A 17,255-nucleotide genomic window follows, 5' to 3' on the forward strand; every position below is an offset into this window, starting at 1 on the left:
TTAATATATTCATTTAAATGTACTAATAGTTTTTTGAAAATTTAGATATGCTGGAGTGTAGGTGTGGTCAGATTGTGAACGTTGTCTATGTTCTTGGGAAATTTGGTTATCTATTGAGGGCACCTTATTCAGCTGCCAAATTTGCTTTGAATGGATATATGTCTACTCTTCGACTTGAGGTATGTGGTCATGCATCTATTGGAATTGAGAGAATTTTTTGATTATATATATGACAGCCTTGCATTGTGACTTGTTAGAGGATAACATGGTAGACGTAGACATAAGTGTAACACACACACACACACACACACACACACGCACACACACACACACACACACACACACACACACACACACACACACACACACACACACACACATGAAGTGAACAAACTACGTGACCAATTGCAACGAAGTTATTTTAATTTGATTAGAAGGATGAAGCTGTGATAGTGTGACATTACTCAGACAAGACCATATGTTGTTTAAATACTATTTGATCTAAATTTTTTTCTCTTTTCAGATGTCCAGCAAGGGCATTTCAGTGTGTAACATAATGCCTGGTCATGTTATCACAAATGTCAGTAAGAATTCTCTTCTTGCCGATGGCAAAGCATTTGGAAAGACAGACAAACTTATTGCAACCGGAATGAAGGCGAAGAGGTGTGCCGAGCTGATCATCAAGGCAATGGCATCTAATGTGCAAGAGGTGATGTAATTTTGAATTTGTTGAATTGTAGTGATGATTGTAGAATTTGTAGTTATGTCAGTCTGTTGGTGACTGTTTCTTGTGTGATGTTTTATAGGCTTGGATAAGCACACAGCCAACTCTCACAGTCACGTATGCATGACAGTATGCACCCAGTTTGCTTAATTGGATAATAACAGATAAACGCGTGAAAGCACGACGAAGTGATTTGAAGGCCGAGTTACAGCGATCAGAAACCGCATCTTAACAATTGGTACTTTTTATGTGATACTGTGAAGGTTTTTGAATTTGTATCACATTTTTAGTTTCTGTCTCTTTCTGTTTGACTCATCACTTTGCTAACACACGTTATCCTATATAAGTGTGTTTGCATTGATGGTCTTGACACTGATGGTCAAGCAGAATTGGATATACTTAGTGAGTCTTTCTTGCATACACAACTGAGTTTAGTTGTTTTGTTAATTGTGAGAGCGAATGGGTATAATTGTCATGTGCCTATTATTTTTGATGTACCATTGAGTAAAGGCGCTTTTAGTGTGAAAGCATTTTTTTGTCTCAACACTATATGCAAATTGCTTGAGTGAAAACTCAACAGTTAATTGAGCCTGTCAGATTGATATATGTCTCTTGATGATAAGTGTGTGTGTGTGTGTGTGTGTGTGTGTGTGTGTGTGTGTGTGTGTGTGTGTGTGTGTGTGTGTGTGTGTGTTTGTGCATATGTGTGTGCGTATGTGGGTGTGTATGTATTATATAGAACAAACATAATTAAGTAAACTGTGTCCAAAAATGTTTTGAAACTCAATACTGCTAGATAGGTGTCTCAGCTATACTGTTTTGTTGTTTACCACAAAATTGATCAAATATTGATTACTGTACAGGGATATCAATTCGAATTTACTATTGATGACGTTTCATGCAAGTTTGTTTTCTAATACTTTGCTGTCGATCTTCTCCTAGTTGTAGCATCAGATCGACCAGAAAATTTTTTTGCCTCAAGTTCTTACACCTGCAATTGATTTCATATTGTAGATAAGTTACATACTGAACAAACGCATATAATGTCTCTATTTGATTTTTAGTGCTAATGTTTAGAAGACCACAATTTGTGAGTATGGCTATGATCTACTTGGTGTCTGTTTGAGAATTACAGACATCCCGGTCTTTGTTGTGCGTGAGGTTTGCCGTGTAGCTGCTCATAGACGATCTGATTTTGCTAATTGCTATTACTTGGGAGTTGTTGAGGTGGACTGGGCAACAATGGCTAACACTGACATTCCATTTGGAATAAGAAAGGTGATCAAGAGCCCACACTCTACAAGTTGTATGCTGAAAGTGATAGAGCGTACTGTTGGGAGCTCTCAAACACGACTAGCTGATTGAATGAGACATTTGGGAATCGATCAGATTCTATTAATTAATCAATTGTAGCTAAAACATTTTTACATTCCAAGTTGCTTACCTATCACTAATTAGCTGTTTAGCTTTGTATCAGTATAGGTCAAAGTATTCTGCATCCTTGGATTACAAGATGTTTGCAATAACTAAACCTTTTGCATTTTATATTTTGTTTGAATCTAAAATTATTTAATTAATTAATTAATGCTGACACCAGTCGATCATGTGACTGTATTGTGGCTCTTCTAGCTTTGCTTGTATTTGATAGTGTGACTGTTTTGTTTTAATTATTGTAATTTATTCTAAACTGAGTCAGTCACTGGAGGCTTCGTTTCGATACAATCATTATCCCTTGATTTTCACGTGGTGGGGCGTGGCTGCATTCCATGCCCTCGATTTGAACAGTTGATGAAGAGCTCATCGTGTTAGTGAACTCCTAGGAAGACGTTTCTGACTGGCGAGAAGGCTGCCTAGCTAGCTAGCCCTTTGAATTTCACGTTGTCGGGCCTCGCAGACACCGCCAGGCACTTAGAACAAGAAGGAAATCGATTGTAAATACATCCTTGCGAATTTCGAAGCGCCATTTGGCACACATGTATTACGTCGTCACAGCAACAGGAAAATGTTGATTTCAACTACAGGAGTACCCCCAAAAAGGAAACTTTCAGACATGGAACACGCCCCTTTATCTGTCAAGGTAATAATTGCAGGCACAGAGCTAGCTAGTAGTTCCAGCCCTAGTATCAAACACACTTACTCTCCTTCAAGCCAAGACTGTGATTACCACATCATAACTACAACCATATACAACTATTTACATTAATTCTTCTTGATATATAAAAATAGAATCCTCCAGCCTTTCACGTTCTAGCTAATCTACTTACCTCTAGTCTACATCATTCACCTAACATACTATACTGATGATAAACCTTAATACAATTTCTCTGACCAGTAAAACATAAAAAATACCACAATCTACACAACAGATATAAATACATGTTCGATGGTTCTCCAGTAACCTACATACAATACACCTAAAAATAATGACAGTCAATTGCAGTACTGGTTGATGTTATGCTTGCTTACAGTCGTCCTGACGTAGTCAGGGGCCGCAGCGACGTTGCCAGATTGCCCTCCAGCGCCCTGAGCCTGGTACTCGTTGCTGGCACTTAGACCAGCAACTAACTCTTCGACCAGCTTCAGAATGAAATTTTTATGAGTGATCTAAAGATAGGTGACTATTAATATCAACTATACAACCCATATAAGCAAAATCACCTTGTTGTCTGTACAGCTTCTATATAAGATGTACAAATTGGTGGTAGCGGTCTCAAGGAGGTTGAGGAGGTAAACTATAGGTCAACAGAAAATCTTCCTCCAGACCGCATAGCTCTTCATCTGGTCGAAGAGGTTGACACCTCCCATGAGCTTGTTGTAGTCTGGAATGACTGGAGGTGCTGGCACTTCCTTTGCTGAACCTGAAAGAGATCATGTCAACCTGCACCACATCTACTTAGCTAAACTGAAGTCCTATACCCCCAGTGGCCTTGCTCCTACGATCCACGATGTTGCCATCATACGTACCAGTGTGTATGGTAGTGAGCAAGGCACAATCCACGCTATCTTTCCAGACTACATAGAGGCACTGTCCCTCCCTGGTCCACCTCCAGGCACAATTTGCCCTTCAGCTGGGGTGGAAAACCACGTCTTAATCGAAGTATTGTGCCAGCTGCGTATATGTGTATGTCTCTCAGCTTTTCAAAAAGTTGTTCTAAAGAACAAACAACATTGGTGGAAATCTCCTCAATCAAACAAACAAACACAACCAAACACTACTTGATAAATAATAGTCGTCAAGGTATAGATGGTAACCTTTGCCGAGAGACCTTGCTGGAGCGTCACGTGTGTGGGGTTGCAGGAGCTCCATGACAACCCTGGAGGTCAAGCCTTCCTCGGTGGCACCTTCCTGAGAGCCAAGGTATACGTCAAAATCAACAATGTAGCCGCCTCCCAAGGGGAAGTTTGGGTCGCATGATGTTGCTGGGACCCATAGCTTTCACTCCCATTTGATGGGTTTCTTGGGCATGTGCTGTTTCATACCAGATCTACATGTGAAAAAATGCATTAGAACAAACAAACACAACAACCAAGTGCCAGCAGATTACATTTAAACCTGAGCATTCGTTCGTCTATACAAATGTTCTGGCCCGGATTGTAGAGCTGGCAGCAGGTGTGCTTGATCTGAAAATGTAATTGCAATGACATCTGCATTGTTATAAAACTTACGCAGTACTTACATGGTAGAGAACAGGACGAATCTTAAACAGTCTCTGTCCTCAGGTACACCTGCATTGTCCGGTTGCTGGTCTGCTGGTTCCTGGTCTACTGCTTGCTGGTCGCTGGTCTGCCGGCGGTTGAGCTGGTCTGGCTGCTGGTGCAGCAGCTGGTGGTGCTGGTAGTGCAGCTGCTAGTGGTGCAGCTAACTGCTGGTGGTGCAGCTAACTGCCGGTGGTGCAGCTAACTGCTGGTGGTGCAGCTAACTGCTGGTGGTGCAGCTAACTGCTGGTGGTGCAGCTAACTGCTGGTGGTGCAGCTAACTGCTGGTGGTGCAGCTAACTGCTGGTGGTGCAGCTGCTGGTAGTTCAGCTGCTGGTGGTGCAGCTGCTGCTGGTTCAGCTGCAGCCAGACCAGTTGCGATCTGAGGAAGTCTTGGTTGTATAAAAGTGTTCATCTATTCACAACTTACATCAAAACTTTACTGACAACAGCTTGTCTATAGACAATGACATACCATAATGCTCGCATGATGGCATTAAACCACGGCAAGACATCAGACTTGAAATCAATGTGTCCAAGAAATCGTTTATGAGACCAGTAGTCTGTTATAGCTGGCAACCGAACAATTCCCATGCCCAAAAGGAGGCCAAACAATGTCTCCAGCTCCTGTGGGTAGATGTCGTGCTGCCACTGGCAGTTCAAAGACTCAGTGCGATATCGCCCCTTTGTGTTGGTATGTCGAGCAATATCCTGGAGGACAGCATCGAGAAAAAAGACACGAAACAATAGGATTGGTGATGGTCCCACCATAACTGCTGGAAGCTGCAGGGTTCGAAAAATGTGTTTGAATCTGGTCGCCACTTTGGCCACCTAGAGGAACAGTTGGTTGCCAAACTTTCACTAGTTTCTAAGTCAGAGATTCCAGAAGTAAACAAGTCATTAATATCACTGTTGAGACCCTTTCCCAGACTATCATGTTTGACATTAAATTAAGACCTAACTAGGAATTTGCAGTAATGTTGGATGAACATTGGCTAGTAAACACCTCAATCTACAGTGTGGTACTTGGGATTCTTTTTATGTAATAGTATGAGTATTCATATTTTATAGAAACTTTCCACTAATTGAATACCTACAAACAAACAAAATACCTACAAACAAACAAAATGTAGTTGTGTTGTTTTGTAATGTTAATAACGTGATTATGTGATTTGTCATCACATCCACATCCTGGCTATTCATCAACAAGACATGAGCATTCTTTGAGAGTTTTTTAAATTAAATTCTCTATATGACTCAGTGCCACTACTGATTTGCTGAGAACAGGACATCCGGTAACTCTCAGGAAAAACCTCACACCCCACGTGGTTTCCTATGGCTAGCTCTGTTAATCTCTGAAACGCCGTGGCTTCATTCAACACCTAGATTTCACATGCAGAAACTTTTGTTTGAATAACCCTTCTTACTATGTAGCACTAGGAGACGTATGAGCTTCTGGACGTACACCTAAGTCCTTGGTCTAGTTCTTTTGATAGAAAGACACTCAGGTAGCTTGCTGGGGAAAAGCTGTTTGTTTGGCCACTTCCTACGCCCACTGTTTGCAAACATCTGCATAATAGTGTTTATTTGTCTCAATTCAAGATGGTCAGGTTCTTTGAACAGCATAGAAAAGGATCTAAATAGGCAGTTGCCGTCACCTTCAACTACGTCTCGTCGATGATAGAGCTGTTGGCTTGGATTTGTTGGTGTAGCCTATGAACGATAGGAGTGACCACAATTGTTTGAAAAATTATACGCACCTGCGGGTCTTTACTTGGATTTGTCTGGAGCTGATTGCACATACCAATCAGATCGGTACAGGCACTAAAGTCCGTAAAAATGATGGTGTACCAGAGAATAGCAATAGATTGCTAAGTGATACGTTGTCACACGATATGTATGAAGGTGCTAAGTAGGCGGCATACGTCGCAGGGTGCCACTAAATGGTAGAAGTAGAAAGCGAAATGCAAAAAACCATCTGCTGAGCAGGTGGTTCGCATCCAAGAGCCGCTGCCACGAAAGACTAAAAGCTACCAATATTTCTTCGTCGCCAAATTGGCGACCACACTGTTTGTTTAGTCGCCAGCCATCTAGAAGTGGTCGCCATATGGCGACTTGGCGACAGGATTTTTGGAACCCTGACGTTTACTTGTGGTTGAACATCCAATATGACAACCTCGGGTTTCAGACCGTTCAGTAATTTGTTCACTATCTGCAGTATCCCGTATAACAGAAGCCTGTGTTGTAGACAACCAAAAAGAATTGTTTGGATCCACTATAGTGCCACCATAATGACAGTTTCCAGGGCCCTGAAATCGACGACAACATTTCCAGTGACTTGAGTAAGGGAAACCACATTTTAAACATAGATATCGGTCATTTGCTTGTAAAAACTGTGCTGATGCGAAAACGTGTCTAGAGATGTGCTCCAAGTTCAAGTGTTGCCATCTAGCATAGTCTGACGAACAAGCCTTGGAGCATATATATATATATATATATATATATATATATATATATATATATATATTAATATATAAATATATGAATAAGGCCGCACCGAAAAAAATTGTCAGCTTGGGGTAACCCACCCACCCATGTTTGGAGGGCCACTGGTAATTTTTTGCACATGCGCATACCCGAGAAATAAAATGTCTTCTGTTGCTCTGTGCGTATCCGTGTCTGAAGAAGCACGCGTTTTGAGAGATGGCAAGATTCTTTGTGTGTCTGGAAACTGTAGACTTTGTGAGGTATTGCCGAAGGTTGGATTAGGTGATCATGTGGACGATGTACATAGCGTGCAAACTGCTACCACAGACACTTCCTCCAAACAAGATGCGGAGTTAGATGATGAGGTGCAGCTCCATGCCAAGTTCAAGCGTTGATACGTGTCAAACGTCGATGGTAAAACCATATCACAGATATCAAAAAAATAAAAATAATAAATAAAAAATCAGCCCGCCTGTCTTTTCCCCTTCATGTTACACCAATCAGACTATTTTTTCGGAGCGGTCTAAATATACATTTATATATATATATATATATATATATATATATATATATATATCGACCTCAATTGACACAAGAGAAAGGCTCGCTTCTCTTGCCAATAAATATATAAATGTATAAATATAATATATCTCAAGCTCAATTGAAATGACAAGAGAGAGAGAGTCGCTTCGCTCGTCAATTATATGTCTAGACTGTAGATGGATATATAAATTTCTTCAATCGCAGTACAGTACATATTCATATACAGACAACATGCATGCAATAACAGAGTGAATAGCCACTCATAACTAACCTCTTTCAAGCTGTTCAGCCCTGTTACTAGACTCATGACCAATTTCTCCACTTTGTCAAGACGTTTTGTCAGTAGACGATCGGCAGTCACCTAAAAAGACAAAAATACATAAATTAAGCAACCTGCTAACCACTCAAACTCGATCCAGACAAACAGATAGACAAGTAAACAGACACACATACAGACAGACAGACATTCACATATACTTCTTTGTAAAAGGATGGTGGCTCAGTTTAGCACATGACTCAGTAGTATGTGAATGCGATGATTGTTTAAAAAAGACAGCTTCAGGTACAACACAAGAGAGAACCTAGATATCCGGTAGGTACAGTAACCAGATATCGCAGTTTGTTCAATGTCAGCTTAGGTGCTAATGTGGAGTTAGATGTGGCTCTTTCACATCCTAGGGCATCAGATATTTTGAATCAAACTGGAGAGAAAGCTGGGGCTGCTGCTGCAAGAAGAGACGAGATGAAAACAATGGCCCTATAGGGTCTATTGAACTACATACTGATCGTGTTTGAAATCAACTACCATTAACAAACAGATGACAGAAACACCAACAAGCCCGACAGACACATAGACAAACAGGTAATTGCCAGTTCATGCATAAAAATCAGACAAAGAGACAGACTGACAATTGCATACCCACAGCACAAATGAGATAGTCATCAGCCTCAATCACAATCTCAAGTCTGACATGTGTACATTGTATTGCCATTTCTAAAGACACAATCAACTAAAGCAAGACACAGCTACCCTCATCATTTTACCCCATCAAAGTTAGCTGCGTCCCCAGACTCACCTAAGTGGGGAGGCTGAAGAGAGGCTGAAAGTGTCATATGGGAACTGGACACTACCAGGCTTAGATGAGTCTGAGGACAAGGCTACACAATACAGGAAGTTCACTTCCTTGTTTGCCATATGCATATGATCATGTGGGAGTAGCCTACCCACAGTGAGTACCTCAGAAGACTATCAACCCCTACCTGTACAACAGGCCGAAAAGAGGCTACAGGTTAGCAACGTAAGGCAACATTGCAAGGAGTGCTGCAGCTCTTGACATTAACCTTGTCTGATTGGGGGAGGGGATCAGTTTACTTGGGATCAAATGACACATGAGTGATAAGGGAATGATGCAACACCCACACCAGACATGCAATACCTTGACACATGATACAGCAAGTACAACACTGTACATCAGTTTGACCCTAAAACGTGCTGTAAGTGTTGGCCATTAAATTGACTTTCAGTTTGTGTACAGAAGTAGCCACTTTGGCCGTCTGTTGCATGTATGAGATGGCTGTGGGTGTGAGGGATACTCAAAGTCATGGAATGCAGCATCCTCTTAAACTATGCCAAATAGGTTAAATAAGTCTAATTGAAGTGCACTATTAATTAATTAATTATTGTGCGTCAGTCTGTACTTACTGTACTGTCCATATATTCATGTCTGATTGTCTGTCTGTATGTTGTCTGTTTGTCTGAATTTTGTCTGTCTGTCTGTGTGTTGTCTGTCTGTCAAATTTTCATATATTTTTATACATCAAAGCTAATACAGGTGAAACTAAAGTAACAGCTAATGAACAACAAGTGTCACAACTACAATTACAATTACACAAATAACATTTAGCATTAAAAAGCTCCCCTACCGAGCCTACAAACCAAATTTAGTTTACTGAATTGAAAGTTGAACAACATCTAAACTCTGGTCAGTATTCTGTCCATATGTTACTCTGATCAACTTTCTAGCCAACACCGAGGCATTGCAACGCTGAAGTTGTACTAACAAGCGTCTTCTCCAATGTGTTTTAAAATCTGAGGGATTGTTTCTTCCTTCTTCATCTCTATATAGTTTGGAAAGTTTATTGAGGAACGTTGATGCTTCTTCTCCCCACCCACCAAAGTGCTTGAAAACTAGTGGAATAAGGGTAGGAGTGTACCCTCCAGGCAACTGCTCTTGAGAATATTTGCTATGTTTGATGTCTTCTCTTCTTTCTTGCTGCAGCTCCATCCGTAGTTGTTGCACTACGCAGAATGTCCTGGCTCCAGGGGTGAGCAAACGCCACATCAAGCTCAACATTTCCCCCACATGTTGAGTCAAACACAACAGTGTCTGGTCTATTGTTGAATGCTGTATATCTATCTTTTGGTTCAATTTGATGCTGGCATTGTAGACTGCTCATGCATTCAGACAAGCAGAAAACAACAGAATTATGAGACCAAACTGGGCCTCCACCCATTTTGCATGTTAGTAAATGGTACCCTTCAACATCTAGTGACTTTCCACATTCACATTTAGTGGCCCAAGGTGGTAAAGACAAAGGTAGACCCAATCTGAGAGAAGCCGCCAAGACAAAATTGCCAGATGAAAGTGCAAACTTCTCTGAAGATGGAATGGAATCTAACCATGCTCCTGCTCCTTTACCTCTAATTGAACGCAATCGTGCTGCATCTCGGTTAGAATCAGTTTCAATCAACTGATCCGCTTTCGATTGTACAAATTCTGTTGTTAGACGATGTTGCAACTTTTTTTGTGTTAGGCAACAAATCCGACAACTTGGAAATATCTGTCTGTCTGTCTGTTGTCTGTATGTACGTACCGGGAATTTCCAAAACAGCGCCCAGGGCAGCAATACAAAAAAAAGGGATTTTTATGGAAGAATATTCGTTCTCAATAAGTGCCGGGCGGTTGATAGGAACTTGGCAGATTGACTTGAGTACCACAGAGTAAGCAATTCACTTAGTGTGAGACCCATCTTGCAACAACCTGCCTAGATACTTAGTCTTTATAAACTTAAGAGTGTAACCAGACCAGACGGTCCTCCTACGCTTCTAGTGAGGAGTTTCTTTAGAGGTTCCTTCTTTAGTGTAAGACCGCTGTCTGGTTGCCAAACCTGTATGTACACTGTAATACAGTAACGCACGTTACTAGCCTCGGAATATCAACCAACTTTCGGCCGGGATGTCACATCGCGCACTACAATCTTGATTCTCATTAACGGCCCATGGGCTGTACGTGAGAACAGATTCCAAAAGATCGCCCAGTGGTCAGTCTCTTGTCTGGGCGCTGTTTTTCAAAAATTCCTGGTATTTATGCTGACTGTCTGTCTGTCTGTCTGTCTGTGTCATGTGTCTGTCGGTTGTCTGTGTGTTTATCTGTTGTCTGTCTGTCTGTCTATCTGTCTGTGTCATCTGTCTGTCTCTCTGCCTGTCTGTCTTGTTGTCTATACGTATGCATGTTGTCTGTCTGTCTGTTGTCTGTCTGTCTGCCATCTGCCTGTCTACTGCCTGCCTCTTCTTACAACCATCTGTTCATAACTCTGAATGCACATGCCCATCTTCCTGTCTATATGTACCTGTTTACCTACCTGCATTATCAACATCCTCACACCACATATCACAAGACAATACACAACCAACCACCACAGACGGTTACATAACACAAACCTTTATTTCCAGTACAAAAGTGAAAACACCCAACCCCATCATACGTGTTCATGTACAATAACGTCCGCAAGTCTCCCCACACTACACACTCAGCATACGTTCACCTATGCTCGTCTCTCGGGCTACTCCATCTGCGCCAGAAGTTGTAGTTGTAGCAAAACTTTTGTTTGACTCGTCTCTCTGATCTCACCGGCCAAAAACATCTCGTCAGCAACAGCATAAACCTAGACACAAACAATACCAAATCAATGCGATATGAGACAACAGCAGATTGCTCATTTGAAGAGTTATCTGTTGAACATGTGTATGTCACATACAAACACGCGCATGCACACACGCGTGCGTGCACACACACACACACACACACACACACACCATACACACACACACACACACACACACACACACACACACACACACACACACACACACACACACACACAGACACACACATACATGCACACACCACACACACACATACATGCACACACCACACACATACACACACACACACACACACACACACACACACACACACACACACACACACACACACACACACACACACCACACACACACACACACACACACACACACACACACACACACACAGTACAATGCAAAAAATAATATAAATTTAAAATTACAAAATGGAATCACTAATCAAGTACACTACCATGCTTATATGCATAGTGATAATATTTGTTGTGGCTTGCAAAAAGATTGTGTTGCATCGCTGTTGAAGCCAATTCCTTACCTTGTAAAAGTTGAAGACGAGATCAAGCTCGCAAACGTTGTGGAAGTATTCATTGAGAACTTCGACGAAATTGTGGATTGCCTCTAGGTAGGCAAGGTTGTTGCCTTCGACGTCACAACAGATACAGAAATAGAGACCAGCGTATCGTCGATAGACAATCTTAAAACTACGAAACTAAAGAAAGATATTTGTGATAATGTATAAGTTACTATAAATGGTGTGTGTGTGTGTGTGTGTGTGTGTGTGTGTGTGTGTGTGTGTGTGTGTGTGTGTGTGTGTGTGCGGTGCTGTAGCTCAATTGGTTAGAGAGTGCATATGGAGAATGAAAACATCTGGGACCTTGCAGGGTTGCAGGTTGACATGAGTACCCAGTCATTGACTGGGGTGGACATGACGCTGGCTTGGCATCATGCAAGTAACATCATGCAGCAGACAGGTACTTGTGAACCTTGGTGTCTAGTCTCAGACCTGTGCCATAGCCAGTGCACCTGGATGACTCCGGCCAAGCTCCAGGTGGATTGTAGAGCTGGCCCCAAGCCTCCCAAGTAGCACATGGAGGTCCTGTCTCTAGAGGCAGTGGAGCTATCTCCATCGCATGACGTGGAGGGCTTGACATTTGTCCATTTTTGTGTGTGTCCGTGTCTGTGTGTGTGTGTGTCTGTGCGTGTGTTGTGTGTGTGTGAGTGTGTGTGTGTGTGTGTGTGCACGCGCGTGTGTTTGATGTTTCGTGATTTGTGTGTTCGTTTGTTTGCATGCATGTTTGTTTGTTTGTATGTGTGATTGTGTGTTTGTTTGTGTGATTTGTTTGTGTGTTTGTGTAATTTGTGTGTGGCATGCATGTTTGTTTTTCTGCATTTGTTCGTTTGTGTGTTCGTTAATTGTTCGTATCATTGTGGGTGTTGTTTGTTTGTGTGCTTGTGATGTAGTGTGTTTGTGATTGTGTTTGTATGCATTGCTTCTGTTTGTTTGTTTAGGGGGCGTCCACCTGTCTGTCTGTTTACCTGTCTGTCAAACCACTCTATCTACCTATCTACAGAGTATCATCCACCCCACCGTAGGTAGGTTGGGAATCTTACTATTTTACGTACGGAAAACATCGTACCTCTACGAAATTCGTGTGCTTGGCGTCACGAACGGTAACAACAGCGTGGACTTCCTCGATGAGCTTCTGTTTCTCGTCATCTTCAAAAGGCATGAACCATTTGGCAAGGCGAGTCTTGCCGGCTCTGTTTTGTATCAGAATAAAACGAATCTACAATGAAACGCACAATGTAGCGGCAAAATGATAAGCAAATGTACGAATTACTGTTGCCTCACCATGTCGAAGTGGAAAGGAACGTTTGAAATACCCGGATAAGAAGTATCGCTCGCGTATGCAATATGGGTCCACTTCACTCACACATCCCGGATGCATAGCCCGGATAAGTTTAACTTGCACGTGCACGGTAGACCATTCTCACGTGCACAAATGGCTAGTAGTTCGAAATGTGTTGTTATGCTGACAGATCGTCGGAATTGCGCTTTATCTGCGATCAGTTACTACACTGAGTAAGCAACAGTGGCTAGTGAAAGGAGAGCCTCAATATGGGGAATGTTGGTTGCTACAAACCGTTTTCTTTGCAGAAATCGACTTTCTCGAGAAACAAGTGACTCTAGAAAAGCTTCACGTGATGCAGTTATTACACAAGACGACAGAGGTTTGTACAGTTTGCTAGTTAATTGATATTAGTTAATTAACTAATTAATTTATTAGAATACAGTATTTAGTAACATTAAACCACAATTTATGTATTTATGGTAGTATTTTTGAACCTTAAACGTGATTTAATAAATATTAATTTATAATTTATAAGTGTGTTTGTGTGTATATATATATATACAAGCTCCAATGCCCGGCTTCGCCCGGGGGACAACACCCGGGGGGACAACACCCGGGTAATAGTTTAATGACACAAATTATTGATTTGCAGACACTGTTTGCTATTAATGACAGACAGACAGTACAGAAAAACACACAAACAGACAGACAGGTCGCTTTTATAGGTAGAGATTACAGCAGAGAGTATCTAAAAATGCGTTTGATGGTTGGAGAGGCAGAGGGGGTGTAGCCAAGTCACGTACAGTTTGTATAGAGAGATCTTTGTAGATTTCCAAACTCTCTGGTCTAGAGTGTTGGTTATCATCCCTGTGCAAAAAAAAGTTGCAATCACAGCACAAACCAATTACACTAACTTATGCCCTTGTCAGTGCAACCCAAGCCAGACCACGTGGAGGTCAGGGCATATACTGGCTCAAAAAATTGGTTGAGACATGCTCAACCTGGAGCTCTCGCTCCGGTGGTATTTGAACGTTATGTACCTGCTTGATGTCTTCAGCATAGGTCTCTTTGAGAAATTGATGCATCACCAGCTGCTGCAGCCGCCAAAACGGTCTACTTTGTCCTGTTTGTTGCTGTGTGATACATATTGTCTACCTACCTTTTAGTGCATTATTGTAGTGTTTTGTCTGTTTAGTCGTTAGTCATTAATGTTTATCTAATTGACCATGTGTGCATGATTAAAAGCGGTGTCTTGAATGTTCAGTTGGGCTGAACGTACAGCCATGCAAAGGCACAGTCTGAGATGTCATGGAGTGCTTGCACACTCCTATTAACAGTCAACCTCTTCTAAGCTAACCCTGGTTCAGTCGCTGTTGGCCAGCATCATAGGTGATGTTGGGCATGAATGCCTGCAGTGAATATAAAGATGATCATCTTGTCGACAGCACTTCCTGGTACACTACGTTTTTGGTTTTTCCTTCTTTTGCCAAGAAAGTTAGTCCATGTTTGGAGGCAACTCTAGAAATGCCAACATAAAGCTGTCCATGGCTAAAGGATGGCTCGTGTAGATCTAGCCCTGCCACAGCTAAGGTCTGCCCTTGTGCCTTGTTAATAGTCATAGCAAAGCAGACCTTAACTGGAAACTGAAGTCGTTTGAATTCAAATGGTAGTCCAGTATCACTGGGAATTAGTGGTATCTTTGGCAGATACACGTCCTGGGCTTTATGCGGTCCAGTAGCAATAGTTGCTTCCAGACAGTTGTTCATCATTCTCTTTAGTATAAGACGTGTGCCGTTTGCAATCCCAGGAGCCAGATTTCGAACAACCATTAGAGGAATTCCCACCTTTAGAGCCAGTTTATGAGGAGGCATACCAGCAGGTTCCAGGGAGTTAAGAAACTCCGAGGGATAGTGTACTGCATCATCATCTCTGACCGTATCAATTGATTTATAGATGTTTATCTCTCCAGGAAACAGCTGAAGCATCTCCCAGTTAATATCACGAATGGAGACATTGTGTGGTGCGAGAATAGCTCGTTGCATTAGCCATTGGAAGTCTTGGTAGTGATGTTGCAAGTTTGGGTACACTCGCTCTATCAAGGTCTGAGGAGAGTCGGTAACTGTGCCAAGATCTTCTGGAATGAAGATGGTATGACGTCCTTCAACTACCGGTATATGACCGTTCCCAACTCGCAGCAAGAGACTTGCAAACTCAGCAGCGTTGGCGTCACCGTAGAGATAAGCTCTCATGTTAGTTGTCAAAGAATGTGTTTCTACGTGTTGCCATAAATGTGATGACTTGATGCAGGCATCAATTTCATTGGCACGTGTACCTCCTCGAATGACTGGTAATGTCTGACGAAAGTCCCCAGACAGGACAACTAAGATACCGCCAAATGGTCTTGAGGACTGCCTTAGGTCTTGTAATGTGCGATCTAAAGCCTCAAAAGCTAGTTTGTTAGCCATGGTTGCCTCGTCCCAAAATATAACGGCACATTCCTGTAGGAGTGTAGCCTTTGATGAACCTCGCTTGAGGTTGCACATAGGAAGGTCTGTGGTCATGAGATTAAGCGGTATCTTGAATGTTGAATGTGCTGTCTTCCCATTTGATAGTAGCTCAAGTTTCTGTCCACTCATCTGCTGTACTAATTCCTGTAGTCGAAAGAGACACTCGTTGTACATATCATCACTATAGTCCATGTCAGGCTGTCGAGCTTCCCTCCTACACTGATGCAGTATGTCATCAGTCATATCATTTCGATATGCAGACCATATGGCAAGAGGGTCAGCAACATCACACGTGGTCAATATAACAGCAAACAGAGCACGTAGTGTAGATGCTCCGGCTCACATGGCTGCCTCTTGCATGGCCATGGCCCAATGCAAGTCTTCTTCCAACAAACCCATGCAGTTACATGCTTCGCGAAAAGTCTGGCACTTTCGTGCATCAATCGTAAGCAAGTCATCAAAAGAGCAAGGTCCCCGCTTATGGTGAAGCAGAAGGCGTAAAAAGAAGCATTCCTGTTGCTTAGGATGCACGGCGTACACTCGACCAATGACCTCACTTTTTTTAAATGAAGTTATTTGACCATCACTGTAAACAGCTGTGCCAAGCCTTCGAGGGTTCCACGTTTTGGTGCCTGAATGAAATGTGAAGTACTCGGGTACATTTACATAAAGCAAATTTTGAACAAACCTCTGGTCGGGCGTAGCAAGCTGGTCAAGATCTGGACGATACCGAGCGCAGAGATCAAAAAAAGCTGTCAACGTGGTTTTAGGTGGACGTTGAGCAAGAGCAACAGCATTTTGATCATTGTAAACAACCCTCTGCCCATTTAGTAGGTGGACATGAAGGTTTGTCACTGCTGGATGACGATCGTGAATGGTAAAGTTCAGTATTCTCCAGCAAGCTTCACTGCAACTGACGTATCTTGCTGTCTGGTACAGATCTATTTCATCGATAGGTTGGGATTTTTCTAGCGAAAAAACTGCCATGTCCCTGCCCTTGTTGACATACTTTAGGACATACTTGATAGACTTGACACTTGTACAAAGCTCTACGTTGATATGACAGGCAAACATTCGGCAGAGGTAGGGAGAGTAAGGTACTACCCATCGATTGTCTATACAGACATCGTTACCTTTGATCTTCTTTATTCCTTGATGGCCACAATCATCGGGTTTACGTCGTCGATATAATGGATAACCATCATGGCCGCTCTGAGTATCACTTTTAAACTCTTTCGGGTAACGTTTCGTGCATGCTCCATCTCGCATGCAGGGTGAGTGCTTGTCTATGCGACCGCAAGGGCCATGAATCATGTTTGTCATGACTATATCAAACAGCACCTTGTCAGAGTTAGGGTCAGGCAACTCAGCGGAAATAGCGGCATCGATGTCATCAGCATGAATGCTGTGCTCTGCAGGTAACCAAACTAAAATATGAGCATGTGGCAGACCACGTTTCTGCCATTCAATGGAACACAGGTATGCAATAGTCTTGCCGAAGA

General features: G+C 42.2%; 5 protein-coding genes and 1 long non-coding RNA gene across 8 annotated transcripts in view; 1 reads left to right on the top strand and 5 right to left on the bottom strand.

The window, feature by feature from the left end:
- Nucleotides 1-2,414, top strand: part of LOC134198519 (dehydrogenase/reductase SDR family member 7B-like) — a 4,907-nt gene extending 2,493 nt beyond the window's left edge. Inside the window, exons 4-7 of one of the 2 annotated variants that reach the window (XM_062667932.1) lie at nt 46-179; nt 524-709; nt 807-962; nt 1,667-2,414. In XM_062667932.1, coding sequence (XP_062523916.1) covers nt 46-179; nt 524-709; nt 807-851 — 365 coding nt within the window. In that variant the 3' untranslated portion in view covers nt 852-962; nt 1,667-2,414. Of the gene's footprint in view, nt 1-45; nt 180-523; nt 963-1,666 lie in introns of both variants that reach the window. The other variant, XM_062667933.1, reaches the window with a different exon arrangement.
- A 449-nt stretch (nt 2,415-2,863) lies between these two features.
- LOC134198481 (uncharacterized) lies at nt 2,864-4,594 on the bottom strand. Its single transcript, XR_009972849.1, has 7 exons — nt 4,402-4,594; nt 4,270-4,345; nt 3,941-4,209; nt 3,641-3,875; nt 3,383-3,582; nt 3,191-3,328; nt 2,864-3,138 (listed from the first exon to the last, which is right to left on the bottom strand). It is a non-coding gene; the product is annotated as an uncharacterized LOC134198481 (long non-coding RNA).
- Nucleotides 4,595-4,717: 123 nt separating this feature from the next.
- Nucleotides 4,718-13,277, bottom strand: LOC134198185 (AP-2 complex subunit sigma-like). Of its 2 annotated transcripts, XM_062667528.1 has the most exons (5): nt 13,246-13,277; nt 13,031-13,180; nt 11,929-12,102; nt 11,276-11,395; nt 7,484-7,811 (listed from the first exon to the last, which is right to left on the bottom strand). In XM_062667528.1, exons 1-4 carry the CDS (start codon nt 13,246-13,248, stop codon nt 11,294-11,296), a joined length of 429 nt encoding a protein of 142 aa, XP_062523512.1. In that variant the 5' UTR covers nt 13,249-13,277; the 3' UTR covers nt 7,484-7,811; nt 11,276-11,293. The 2 variants fall into 2 exon arrangements, with proteins under 2 accessions (XP_062523510.1, XP_062523512.1); XM_062667526.1 differs by lacking the exons at nt 11,276-11,395; nt 11,929-12,102; nt 13,031-13,180; nt 13,246-13,277 and adding exons at nt 4,718-4,835; nt 4,896-5,251; nt 8,370-8,576 and having other exon boundaries at nt 7,722-7,811.
- A 1,311-nt stretch (nt 13,278-14,588) lies between these two features.
- LOC134176235 (uncharacterized) lies at nt 14,589-15,194 on the bottom strand. Its single transcript, XM_062642914.1, has one exon. It carries the CDS (start codon nt 15,115-15,117, stop codon nt 14,677-14,679), a length of 441 nt encoding a protein of 146 aa, XP_062498898.1. The 5' UTR covers nt 15,118-15,194; the 3' UTR covers nt 14,589-14,676.
- A 9-nt stretch (nt 15,195-15,203) lies between these two features.
- LOC134176441 (uncharacterized) lies at nt 15,204-15,996 on the bottom strand. The gene is made up of 2 exons (XM_062643112.1): nt 15,293-15,996; nt 15,204-15,222 (listed from the first exon to the last, which is right to left on the bottom strand). The coding sequence occupies exons 1-2, from the start codon at nt 15,994-15,996 to the stop codon at nt 15,204-15,206; spliced, it is 723 nt and encodes a 240-aa protein (XP_062499096.1).
- A 96-nt stretch (nt 15,997-16,092) lies between these two features.
- LOC134176442 (uncharacterized) overlaps nt 16,093-17,255 on the bottom strand; it is a 9,931-nt gene continuing 8,768 nt past the window's right edge. Inside the window, exon 4 of the mRNA XM_062643113.1 lies at nt 16,093-17,211. Within this exon, the coding sequence (XP_062499097.1) occupies nt 16,093-17,211 (1,119 nt within the window). The remainder of the gene's footprint in view (nt 17,212-17,255) is intronic.

This window comes from Corticium candelabrum, chromosome 2, assembly GCF_963422355.1.
Source record: "Corticium candelabrum chromosome 2, ooCorCand1.1, whole genome shotgun sequence".
In the NCBI taxonomy this organism is placed as follows: Eukaryota; Metazoa; Porifera; class Homoscleromorpha; order Homosclerophorida; family Plakinidae; genus Corticium; species Corticium candelabrum.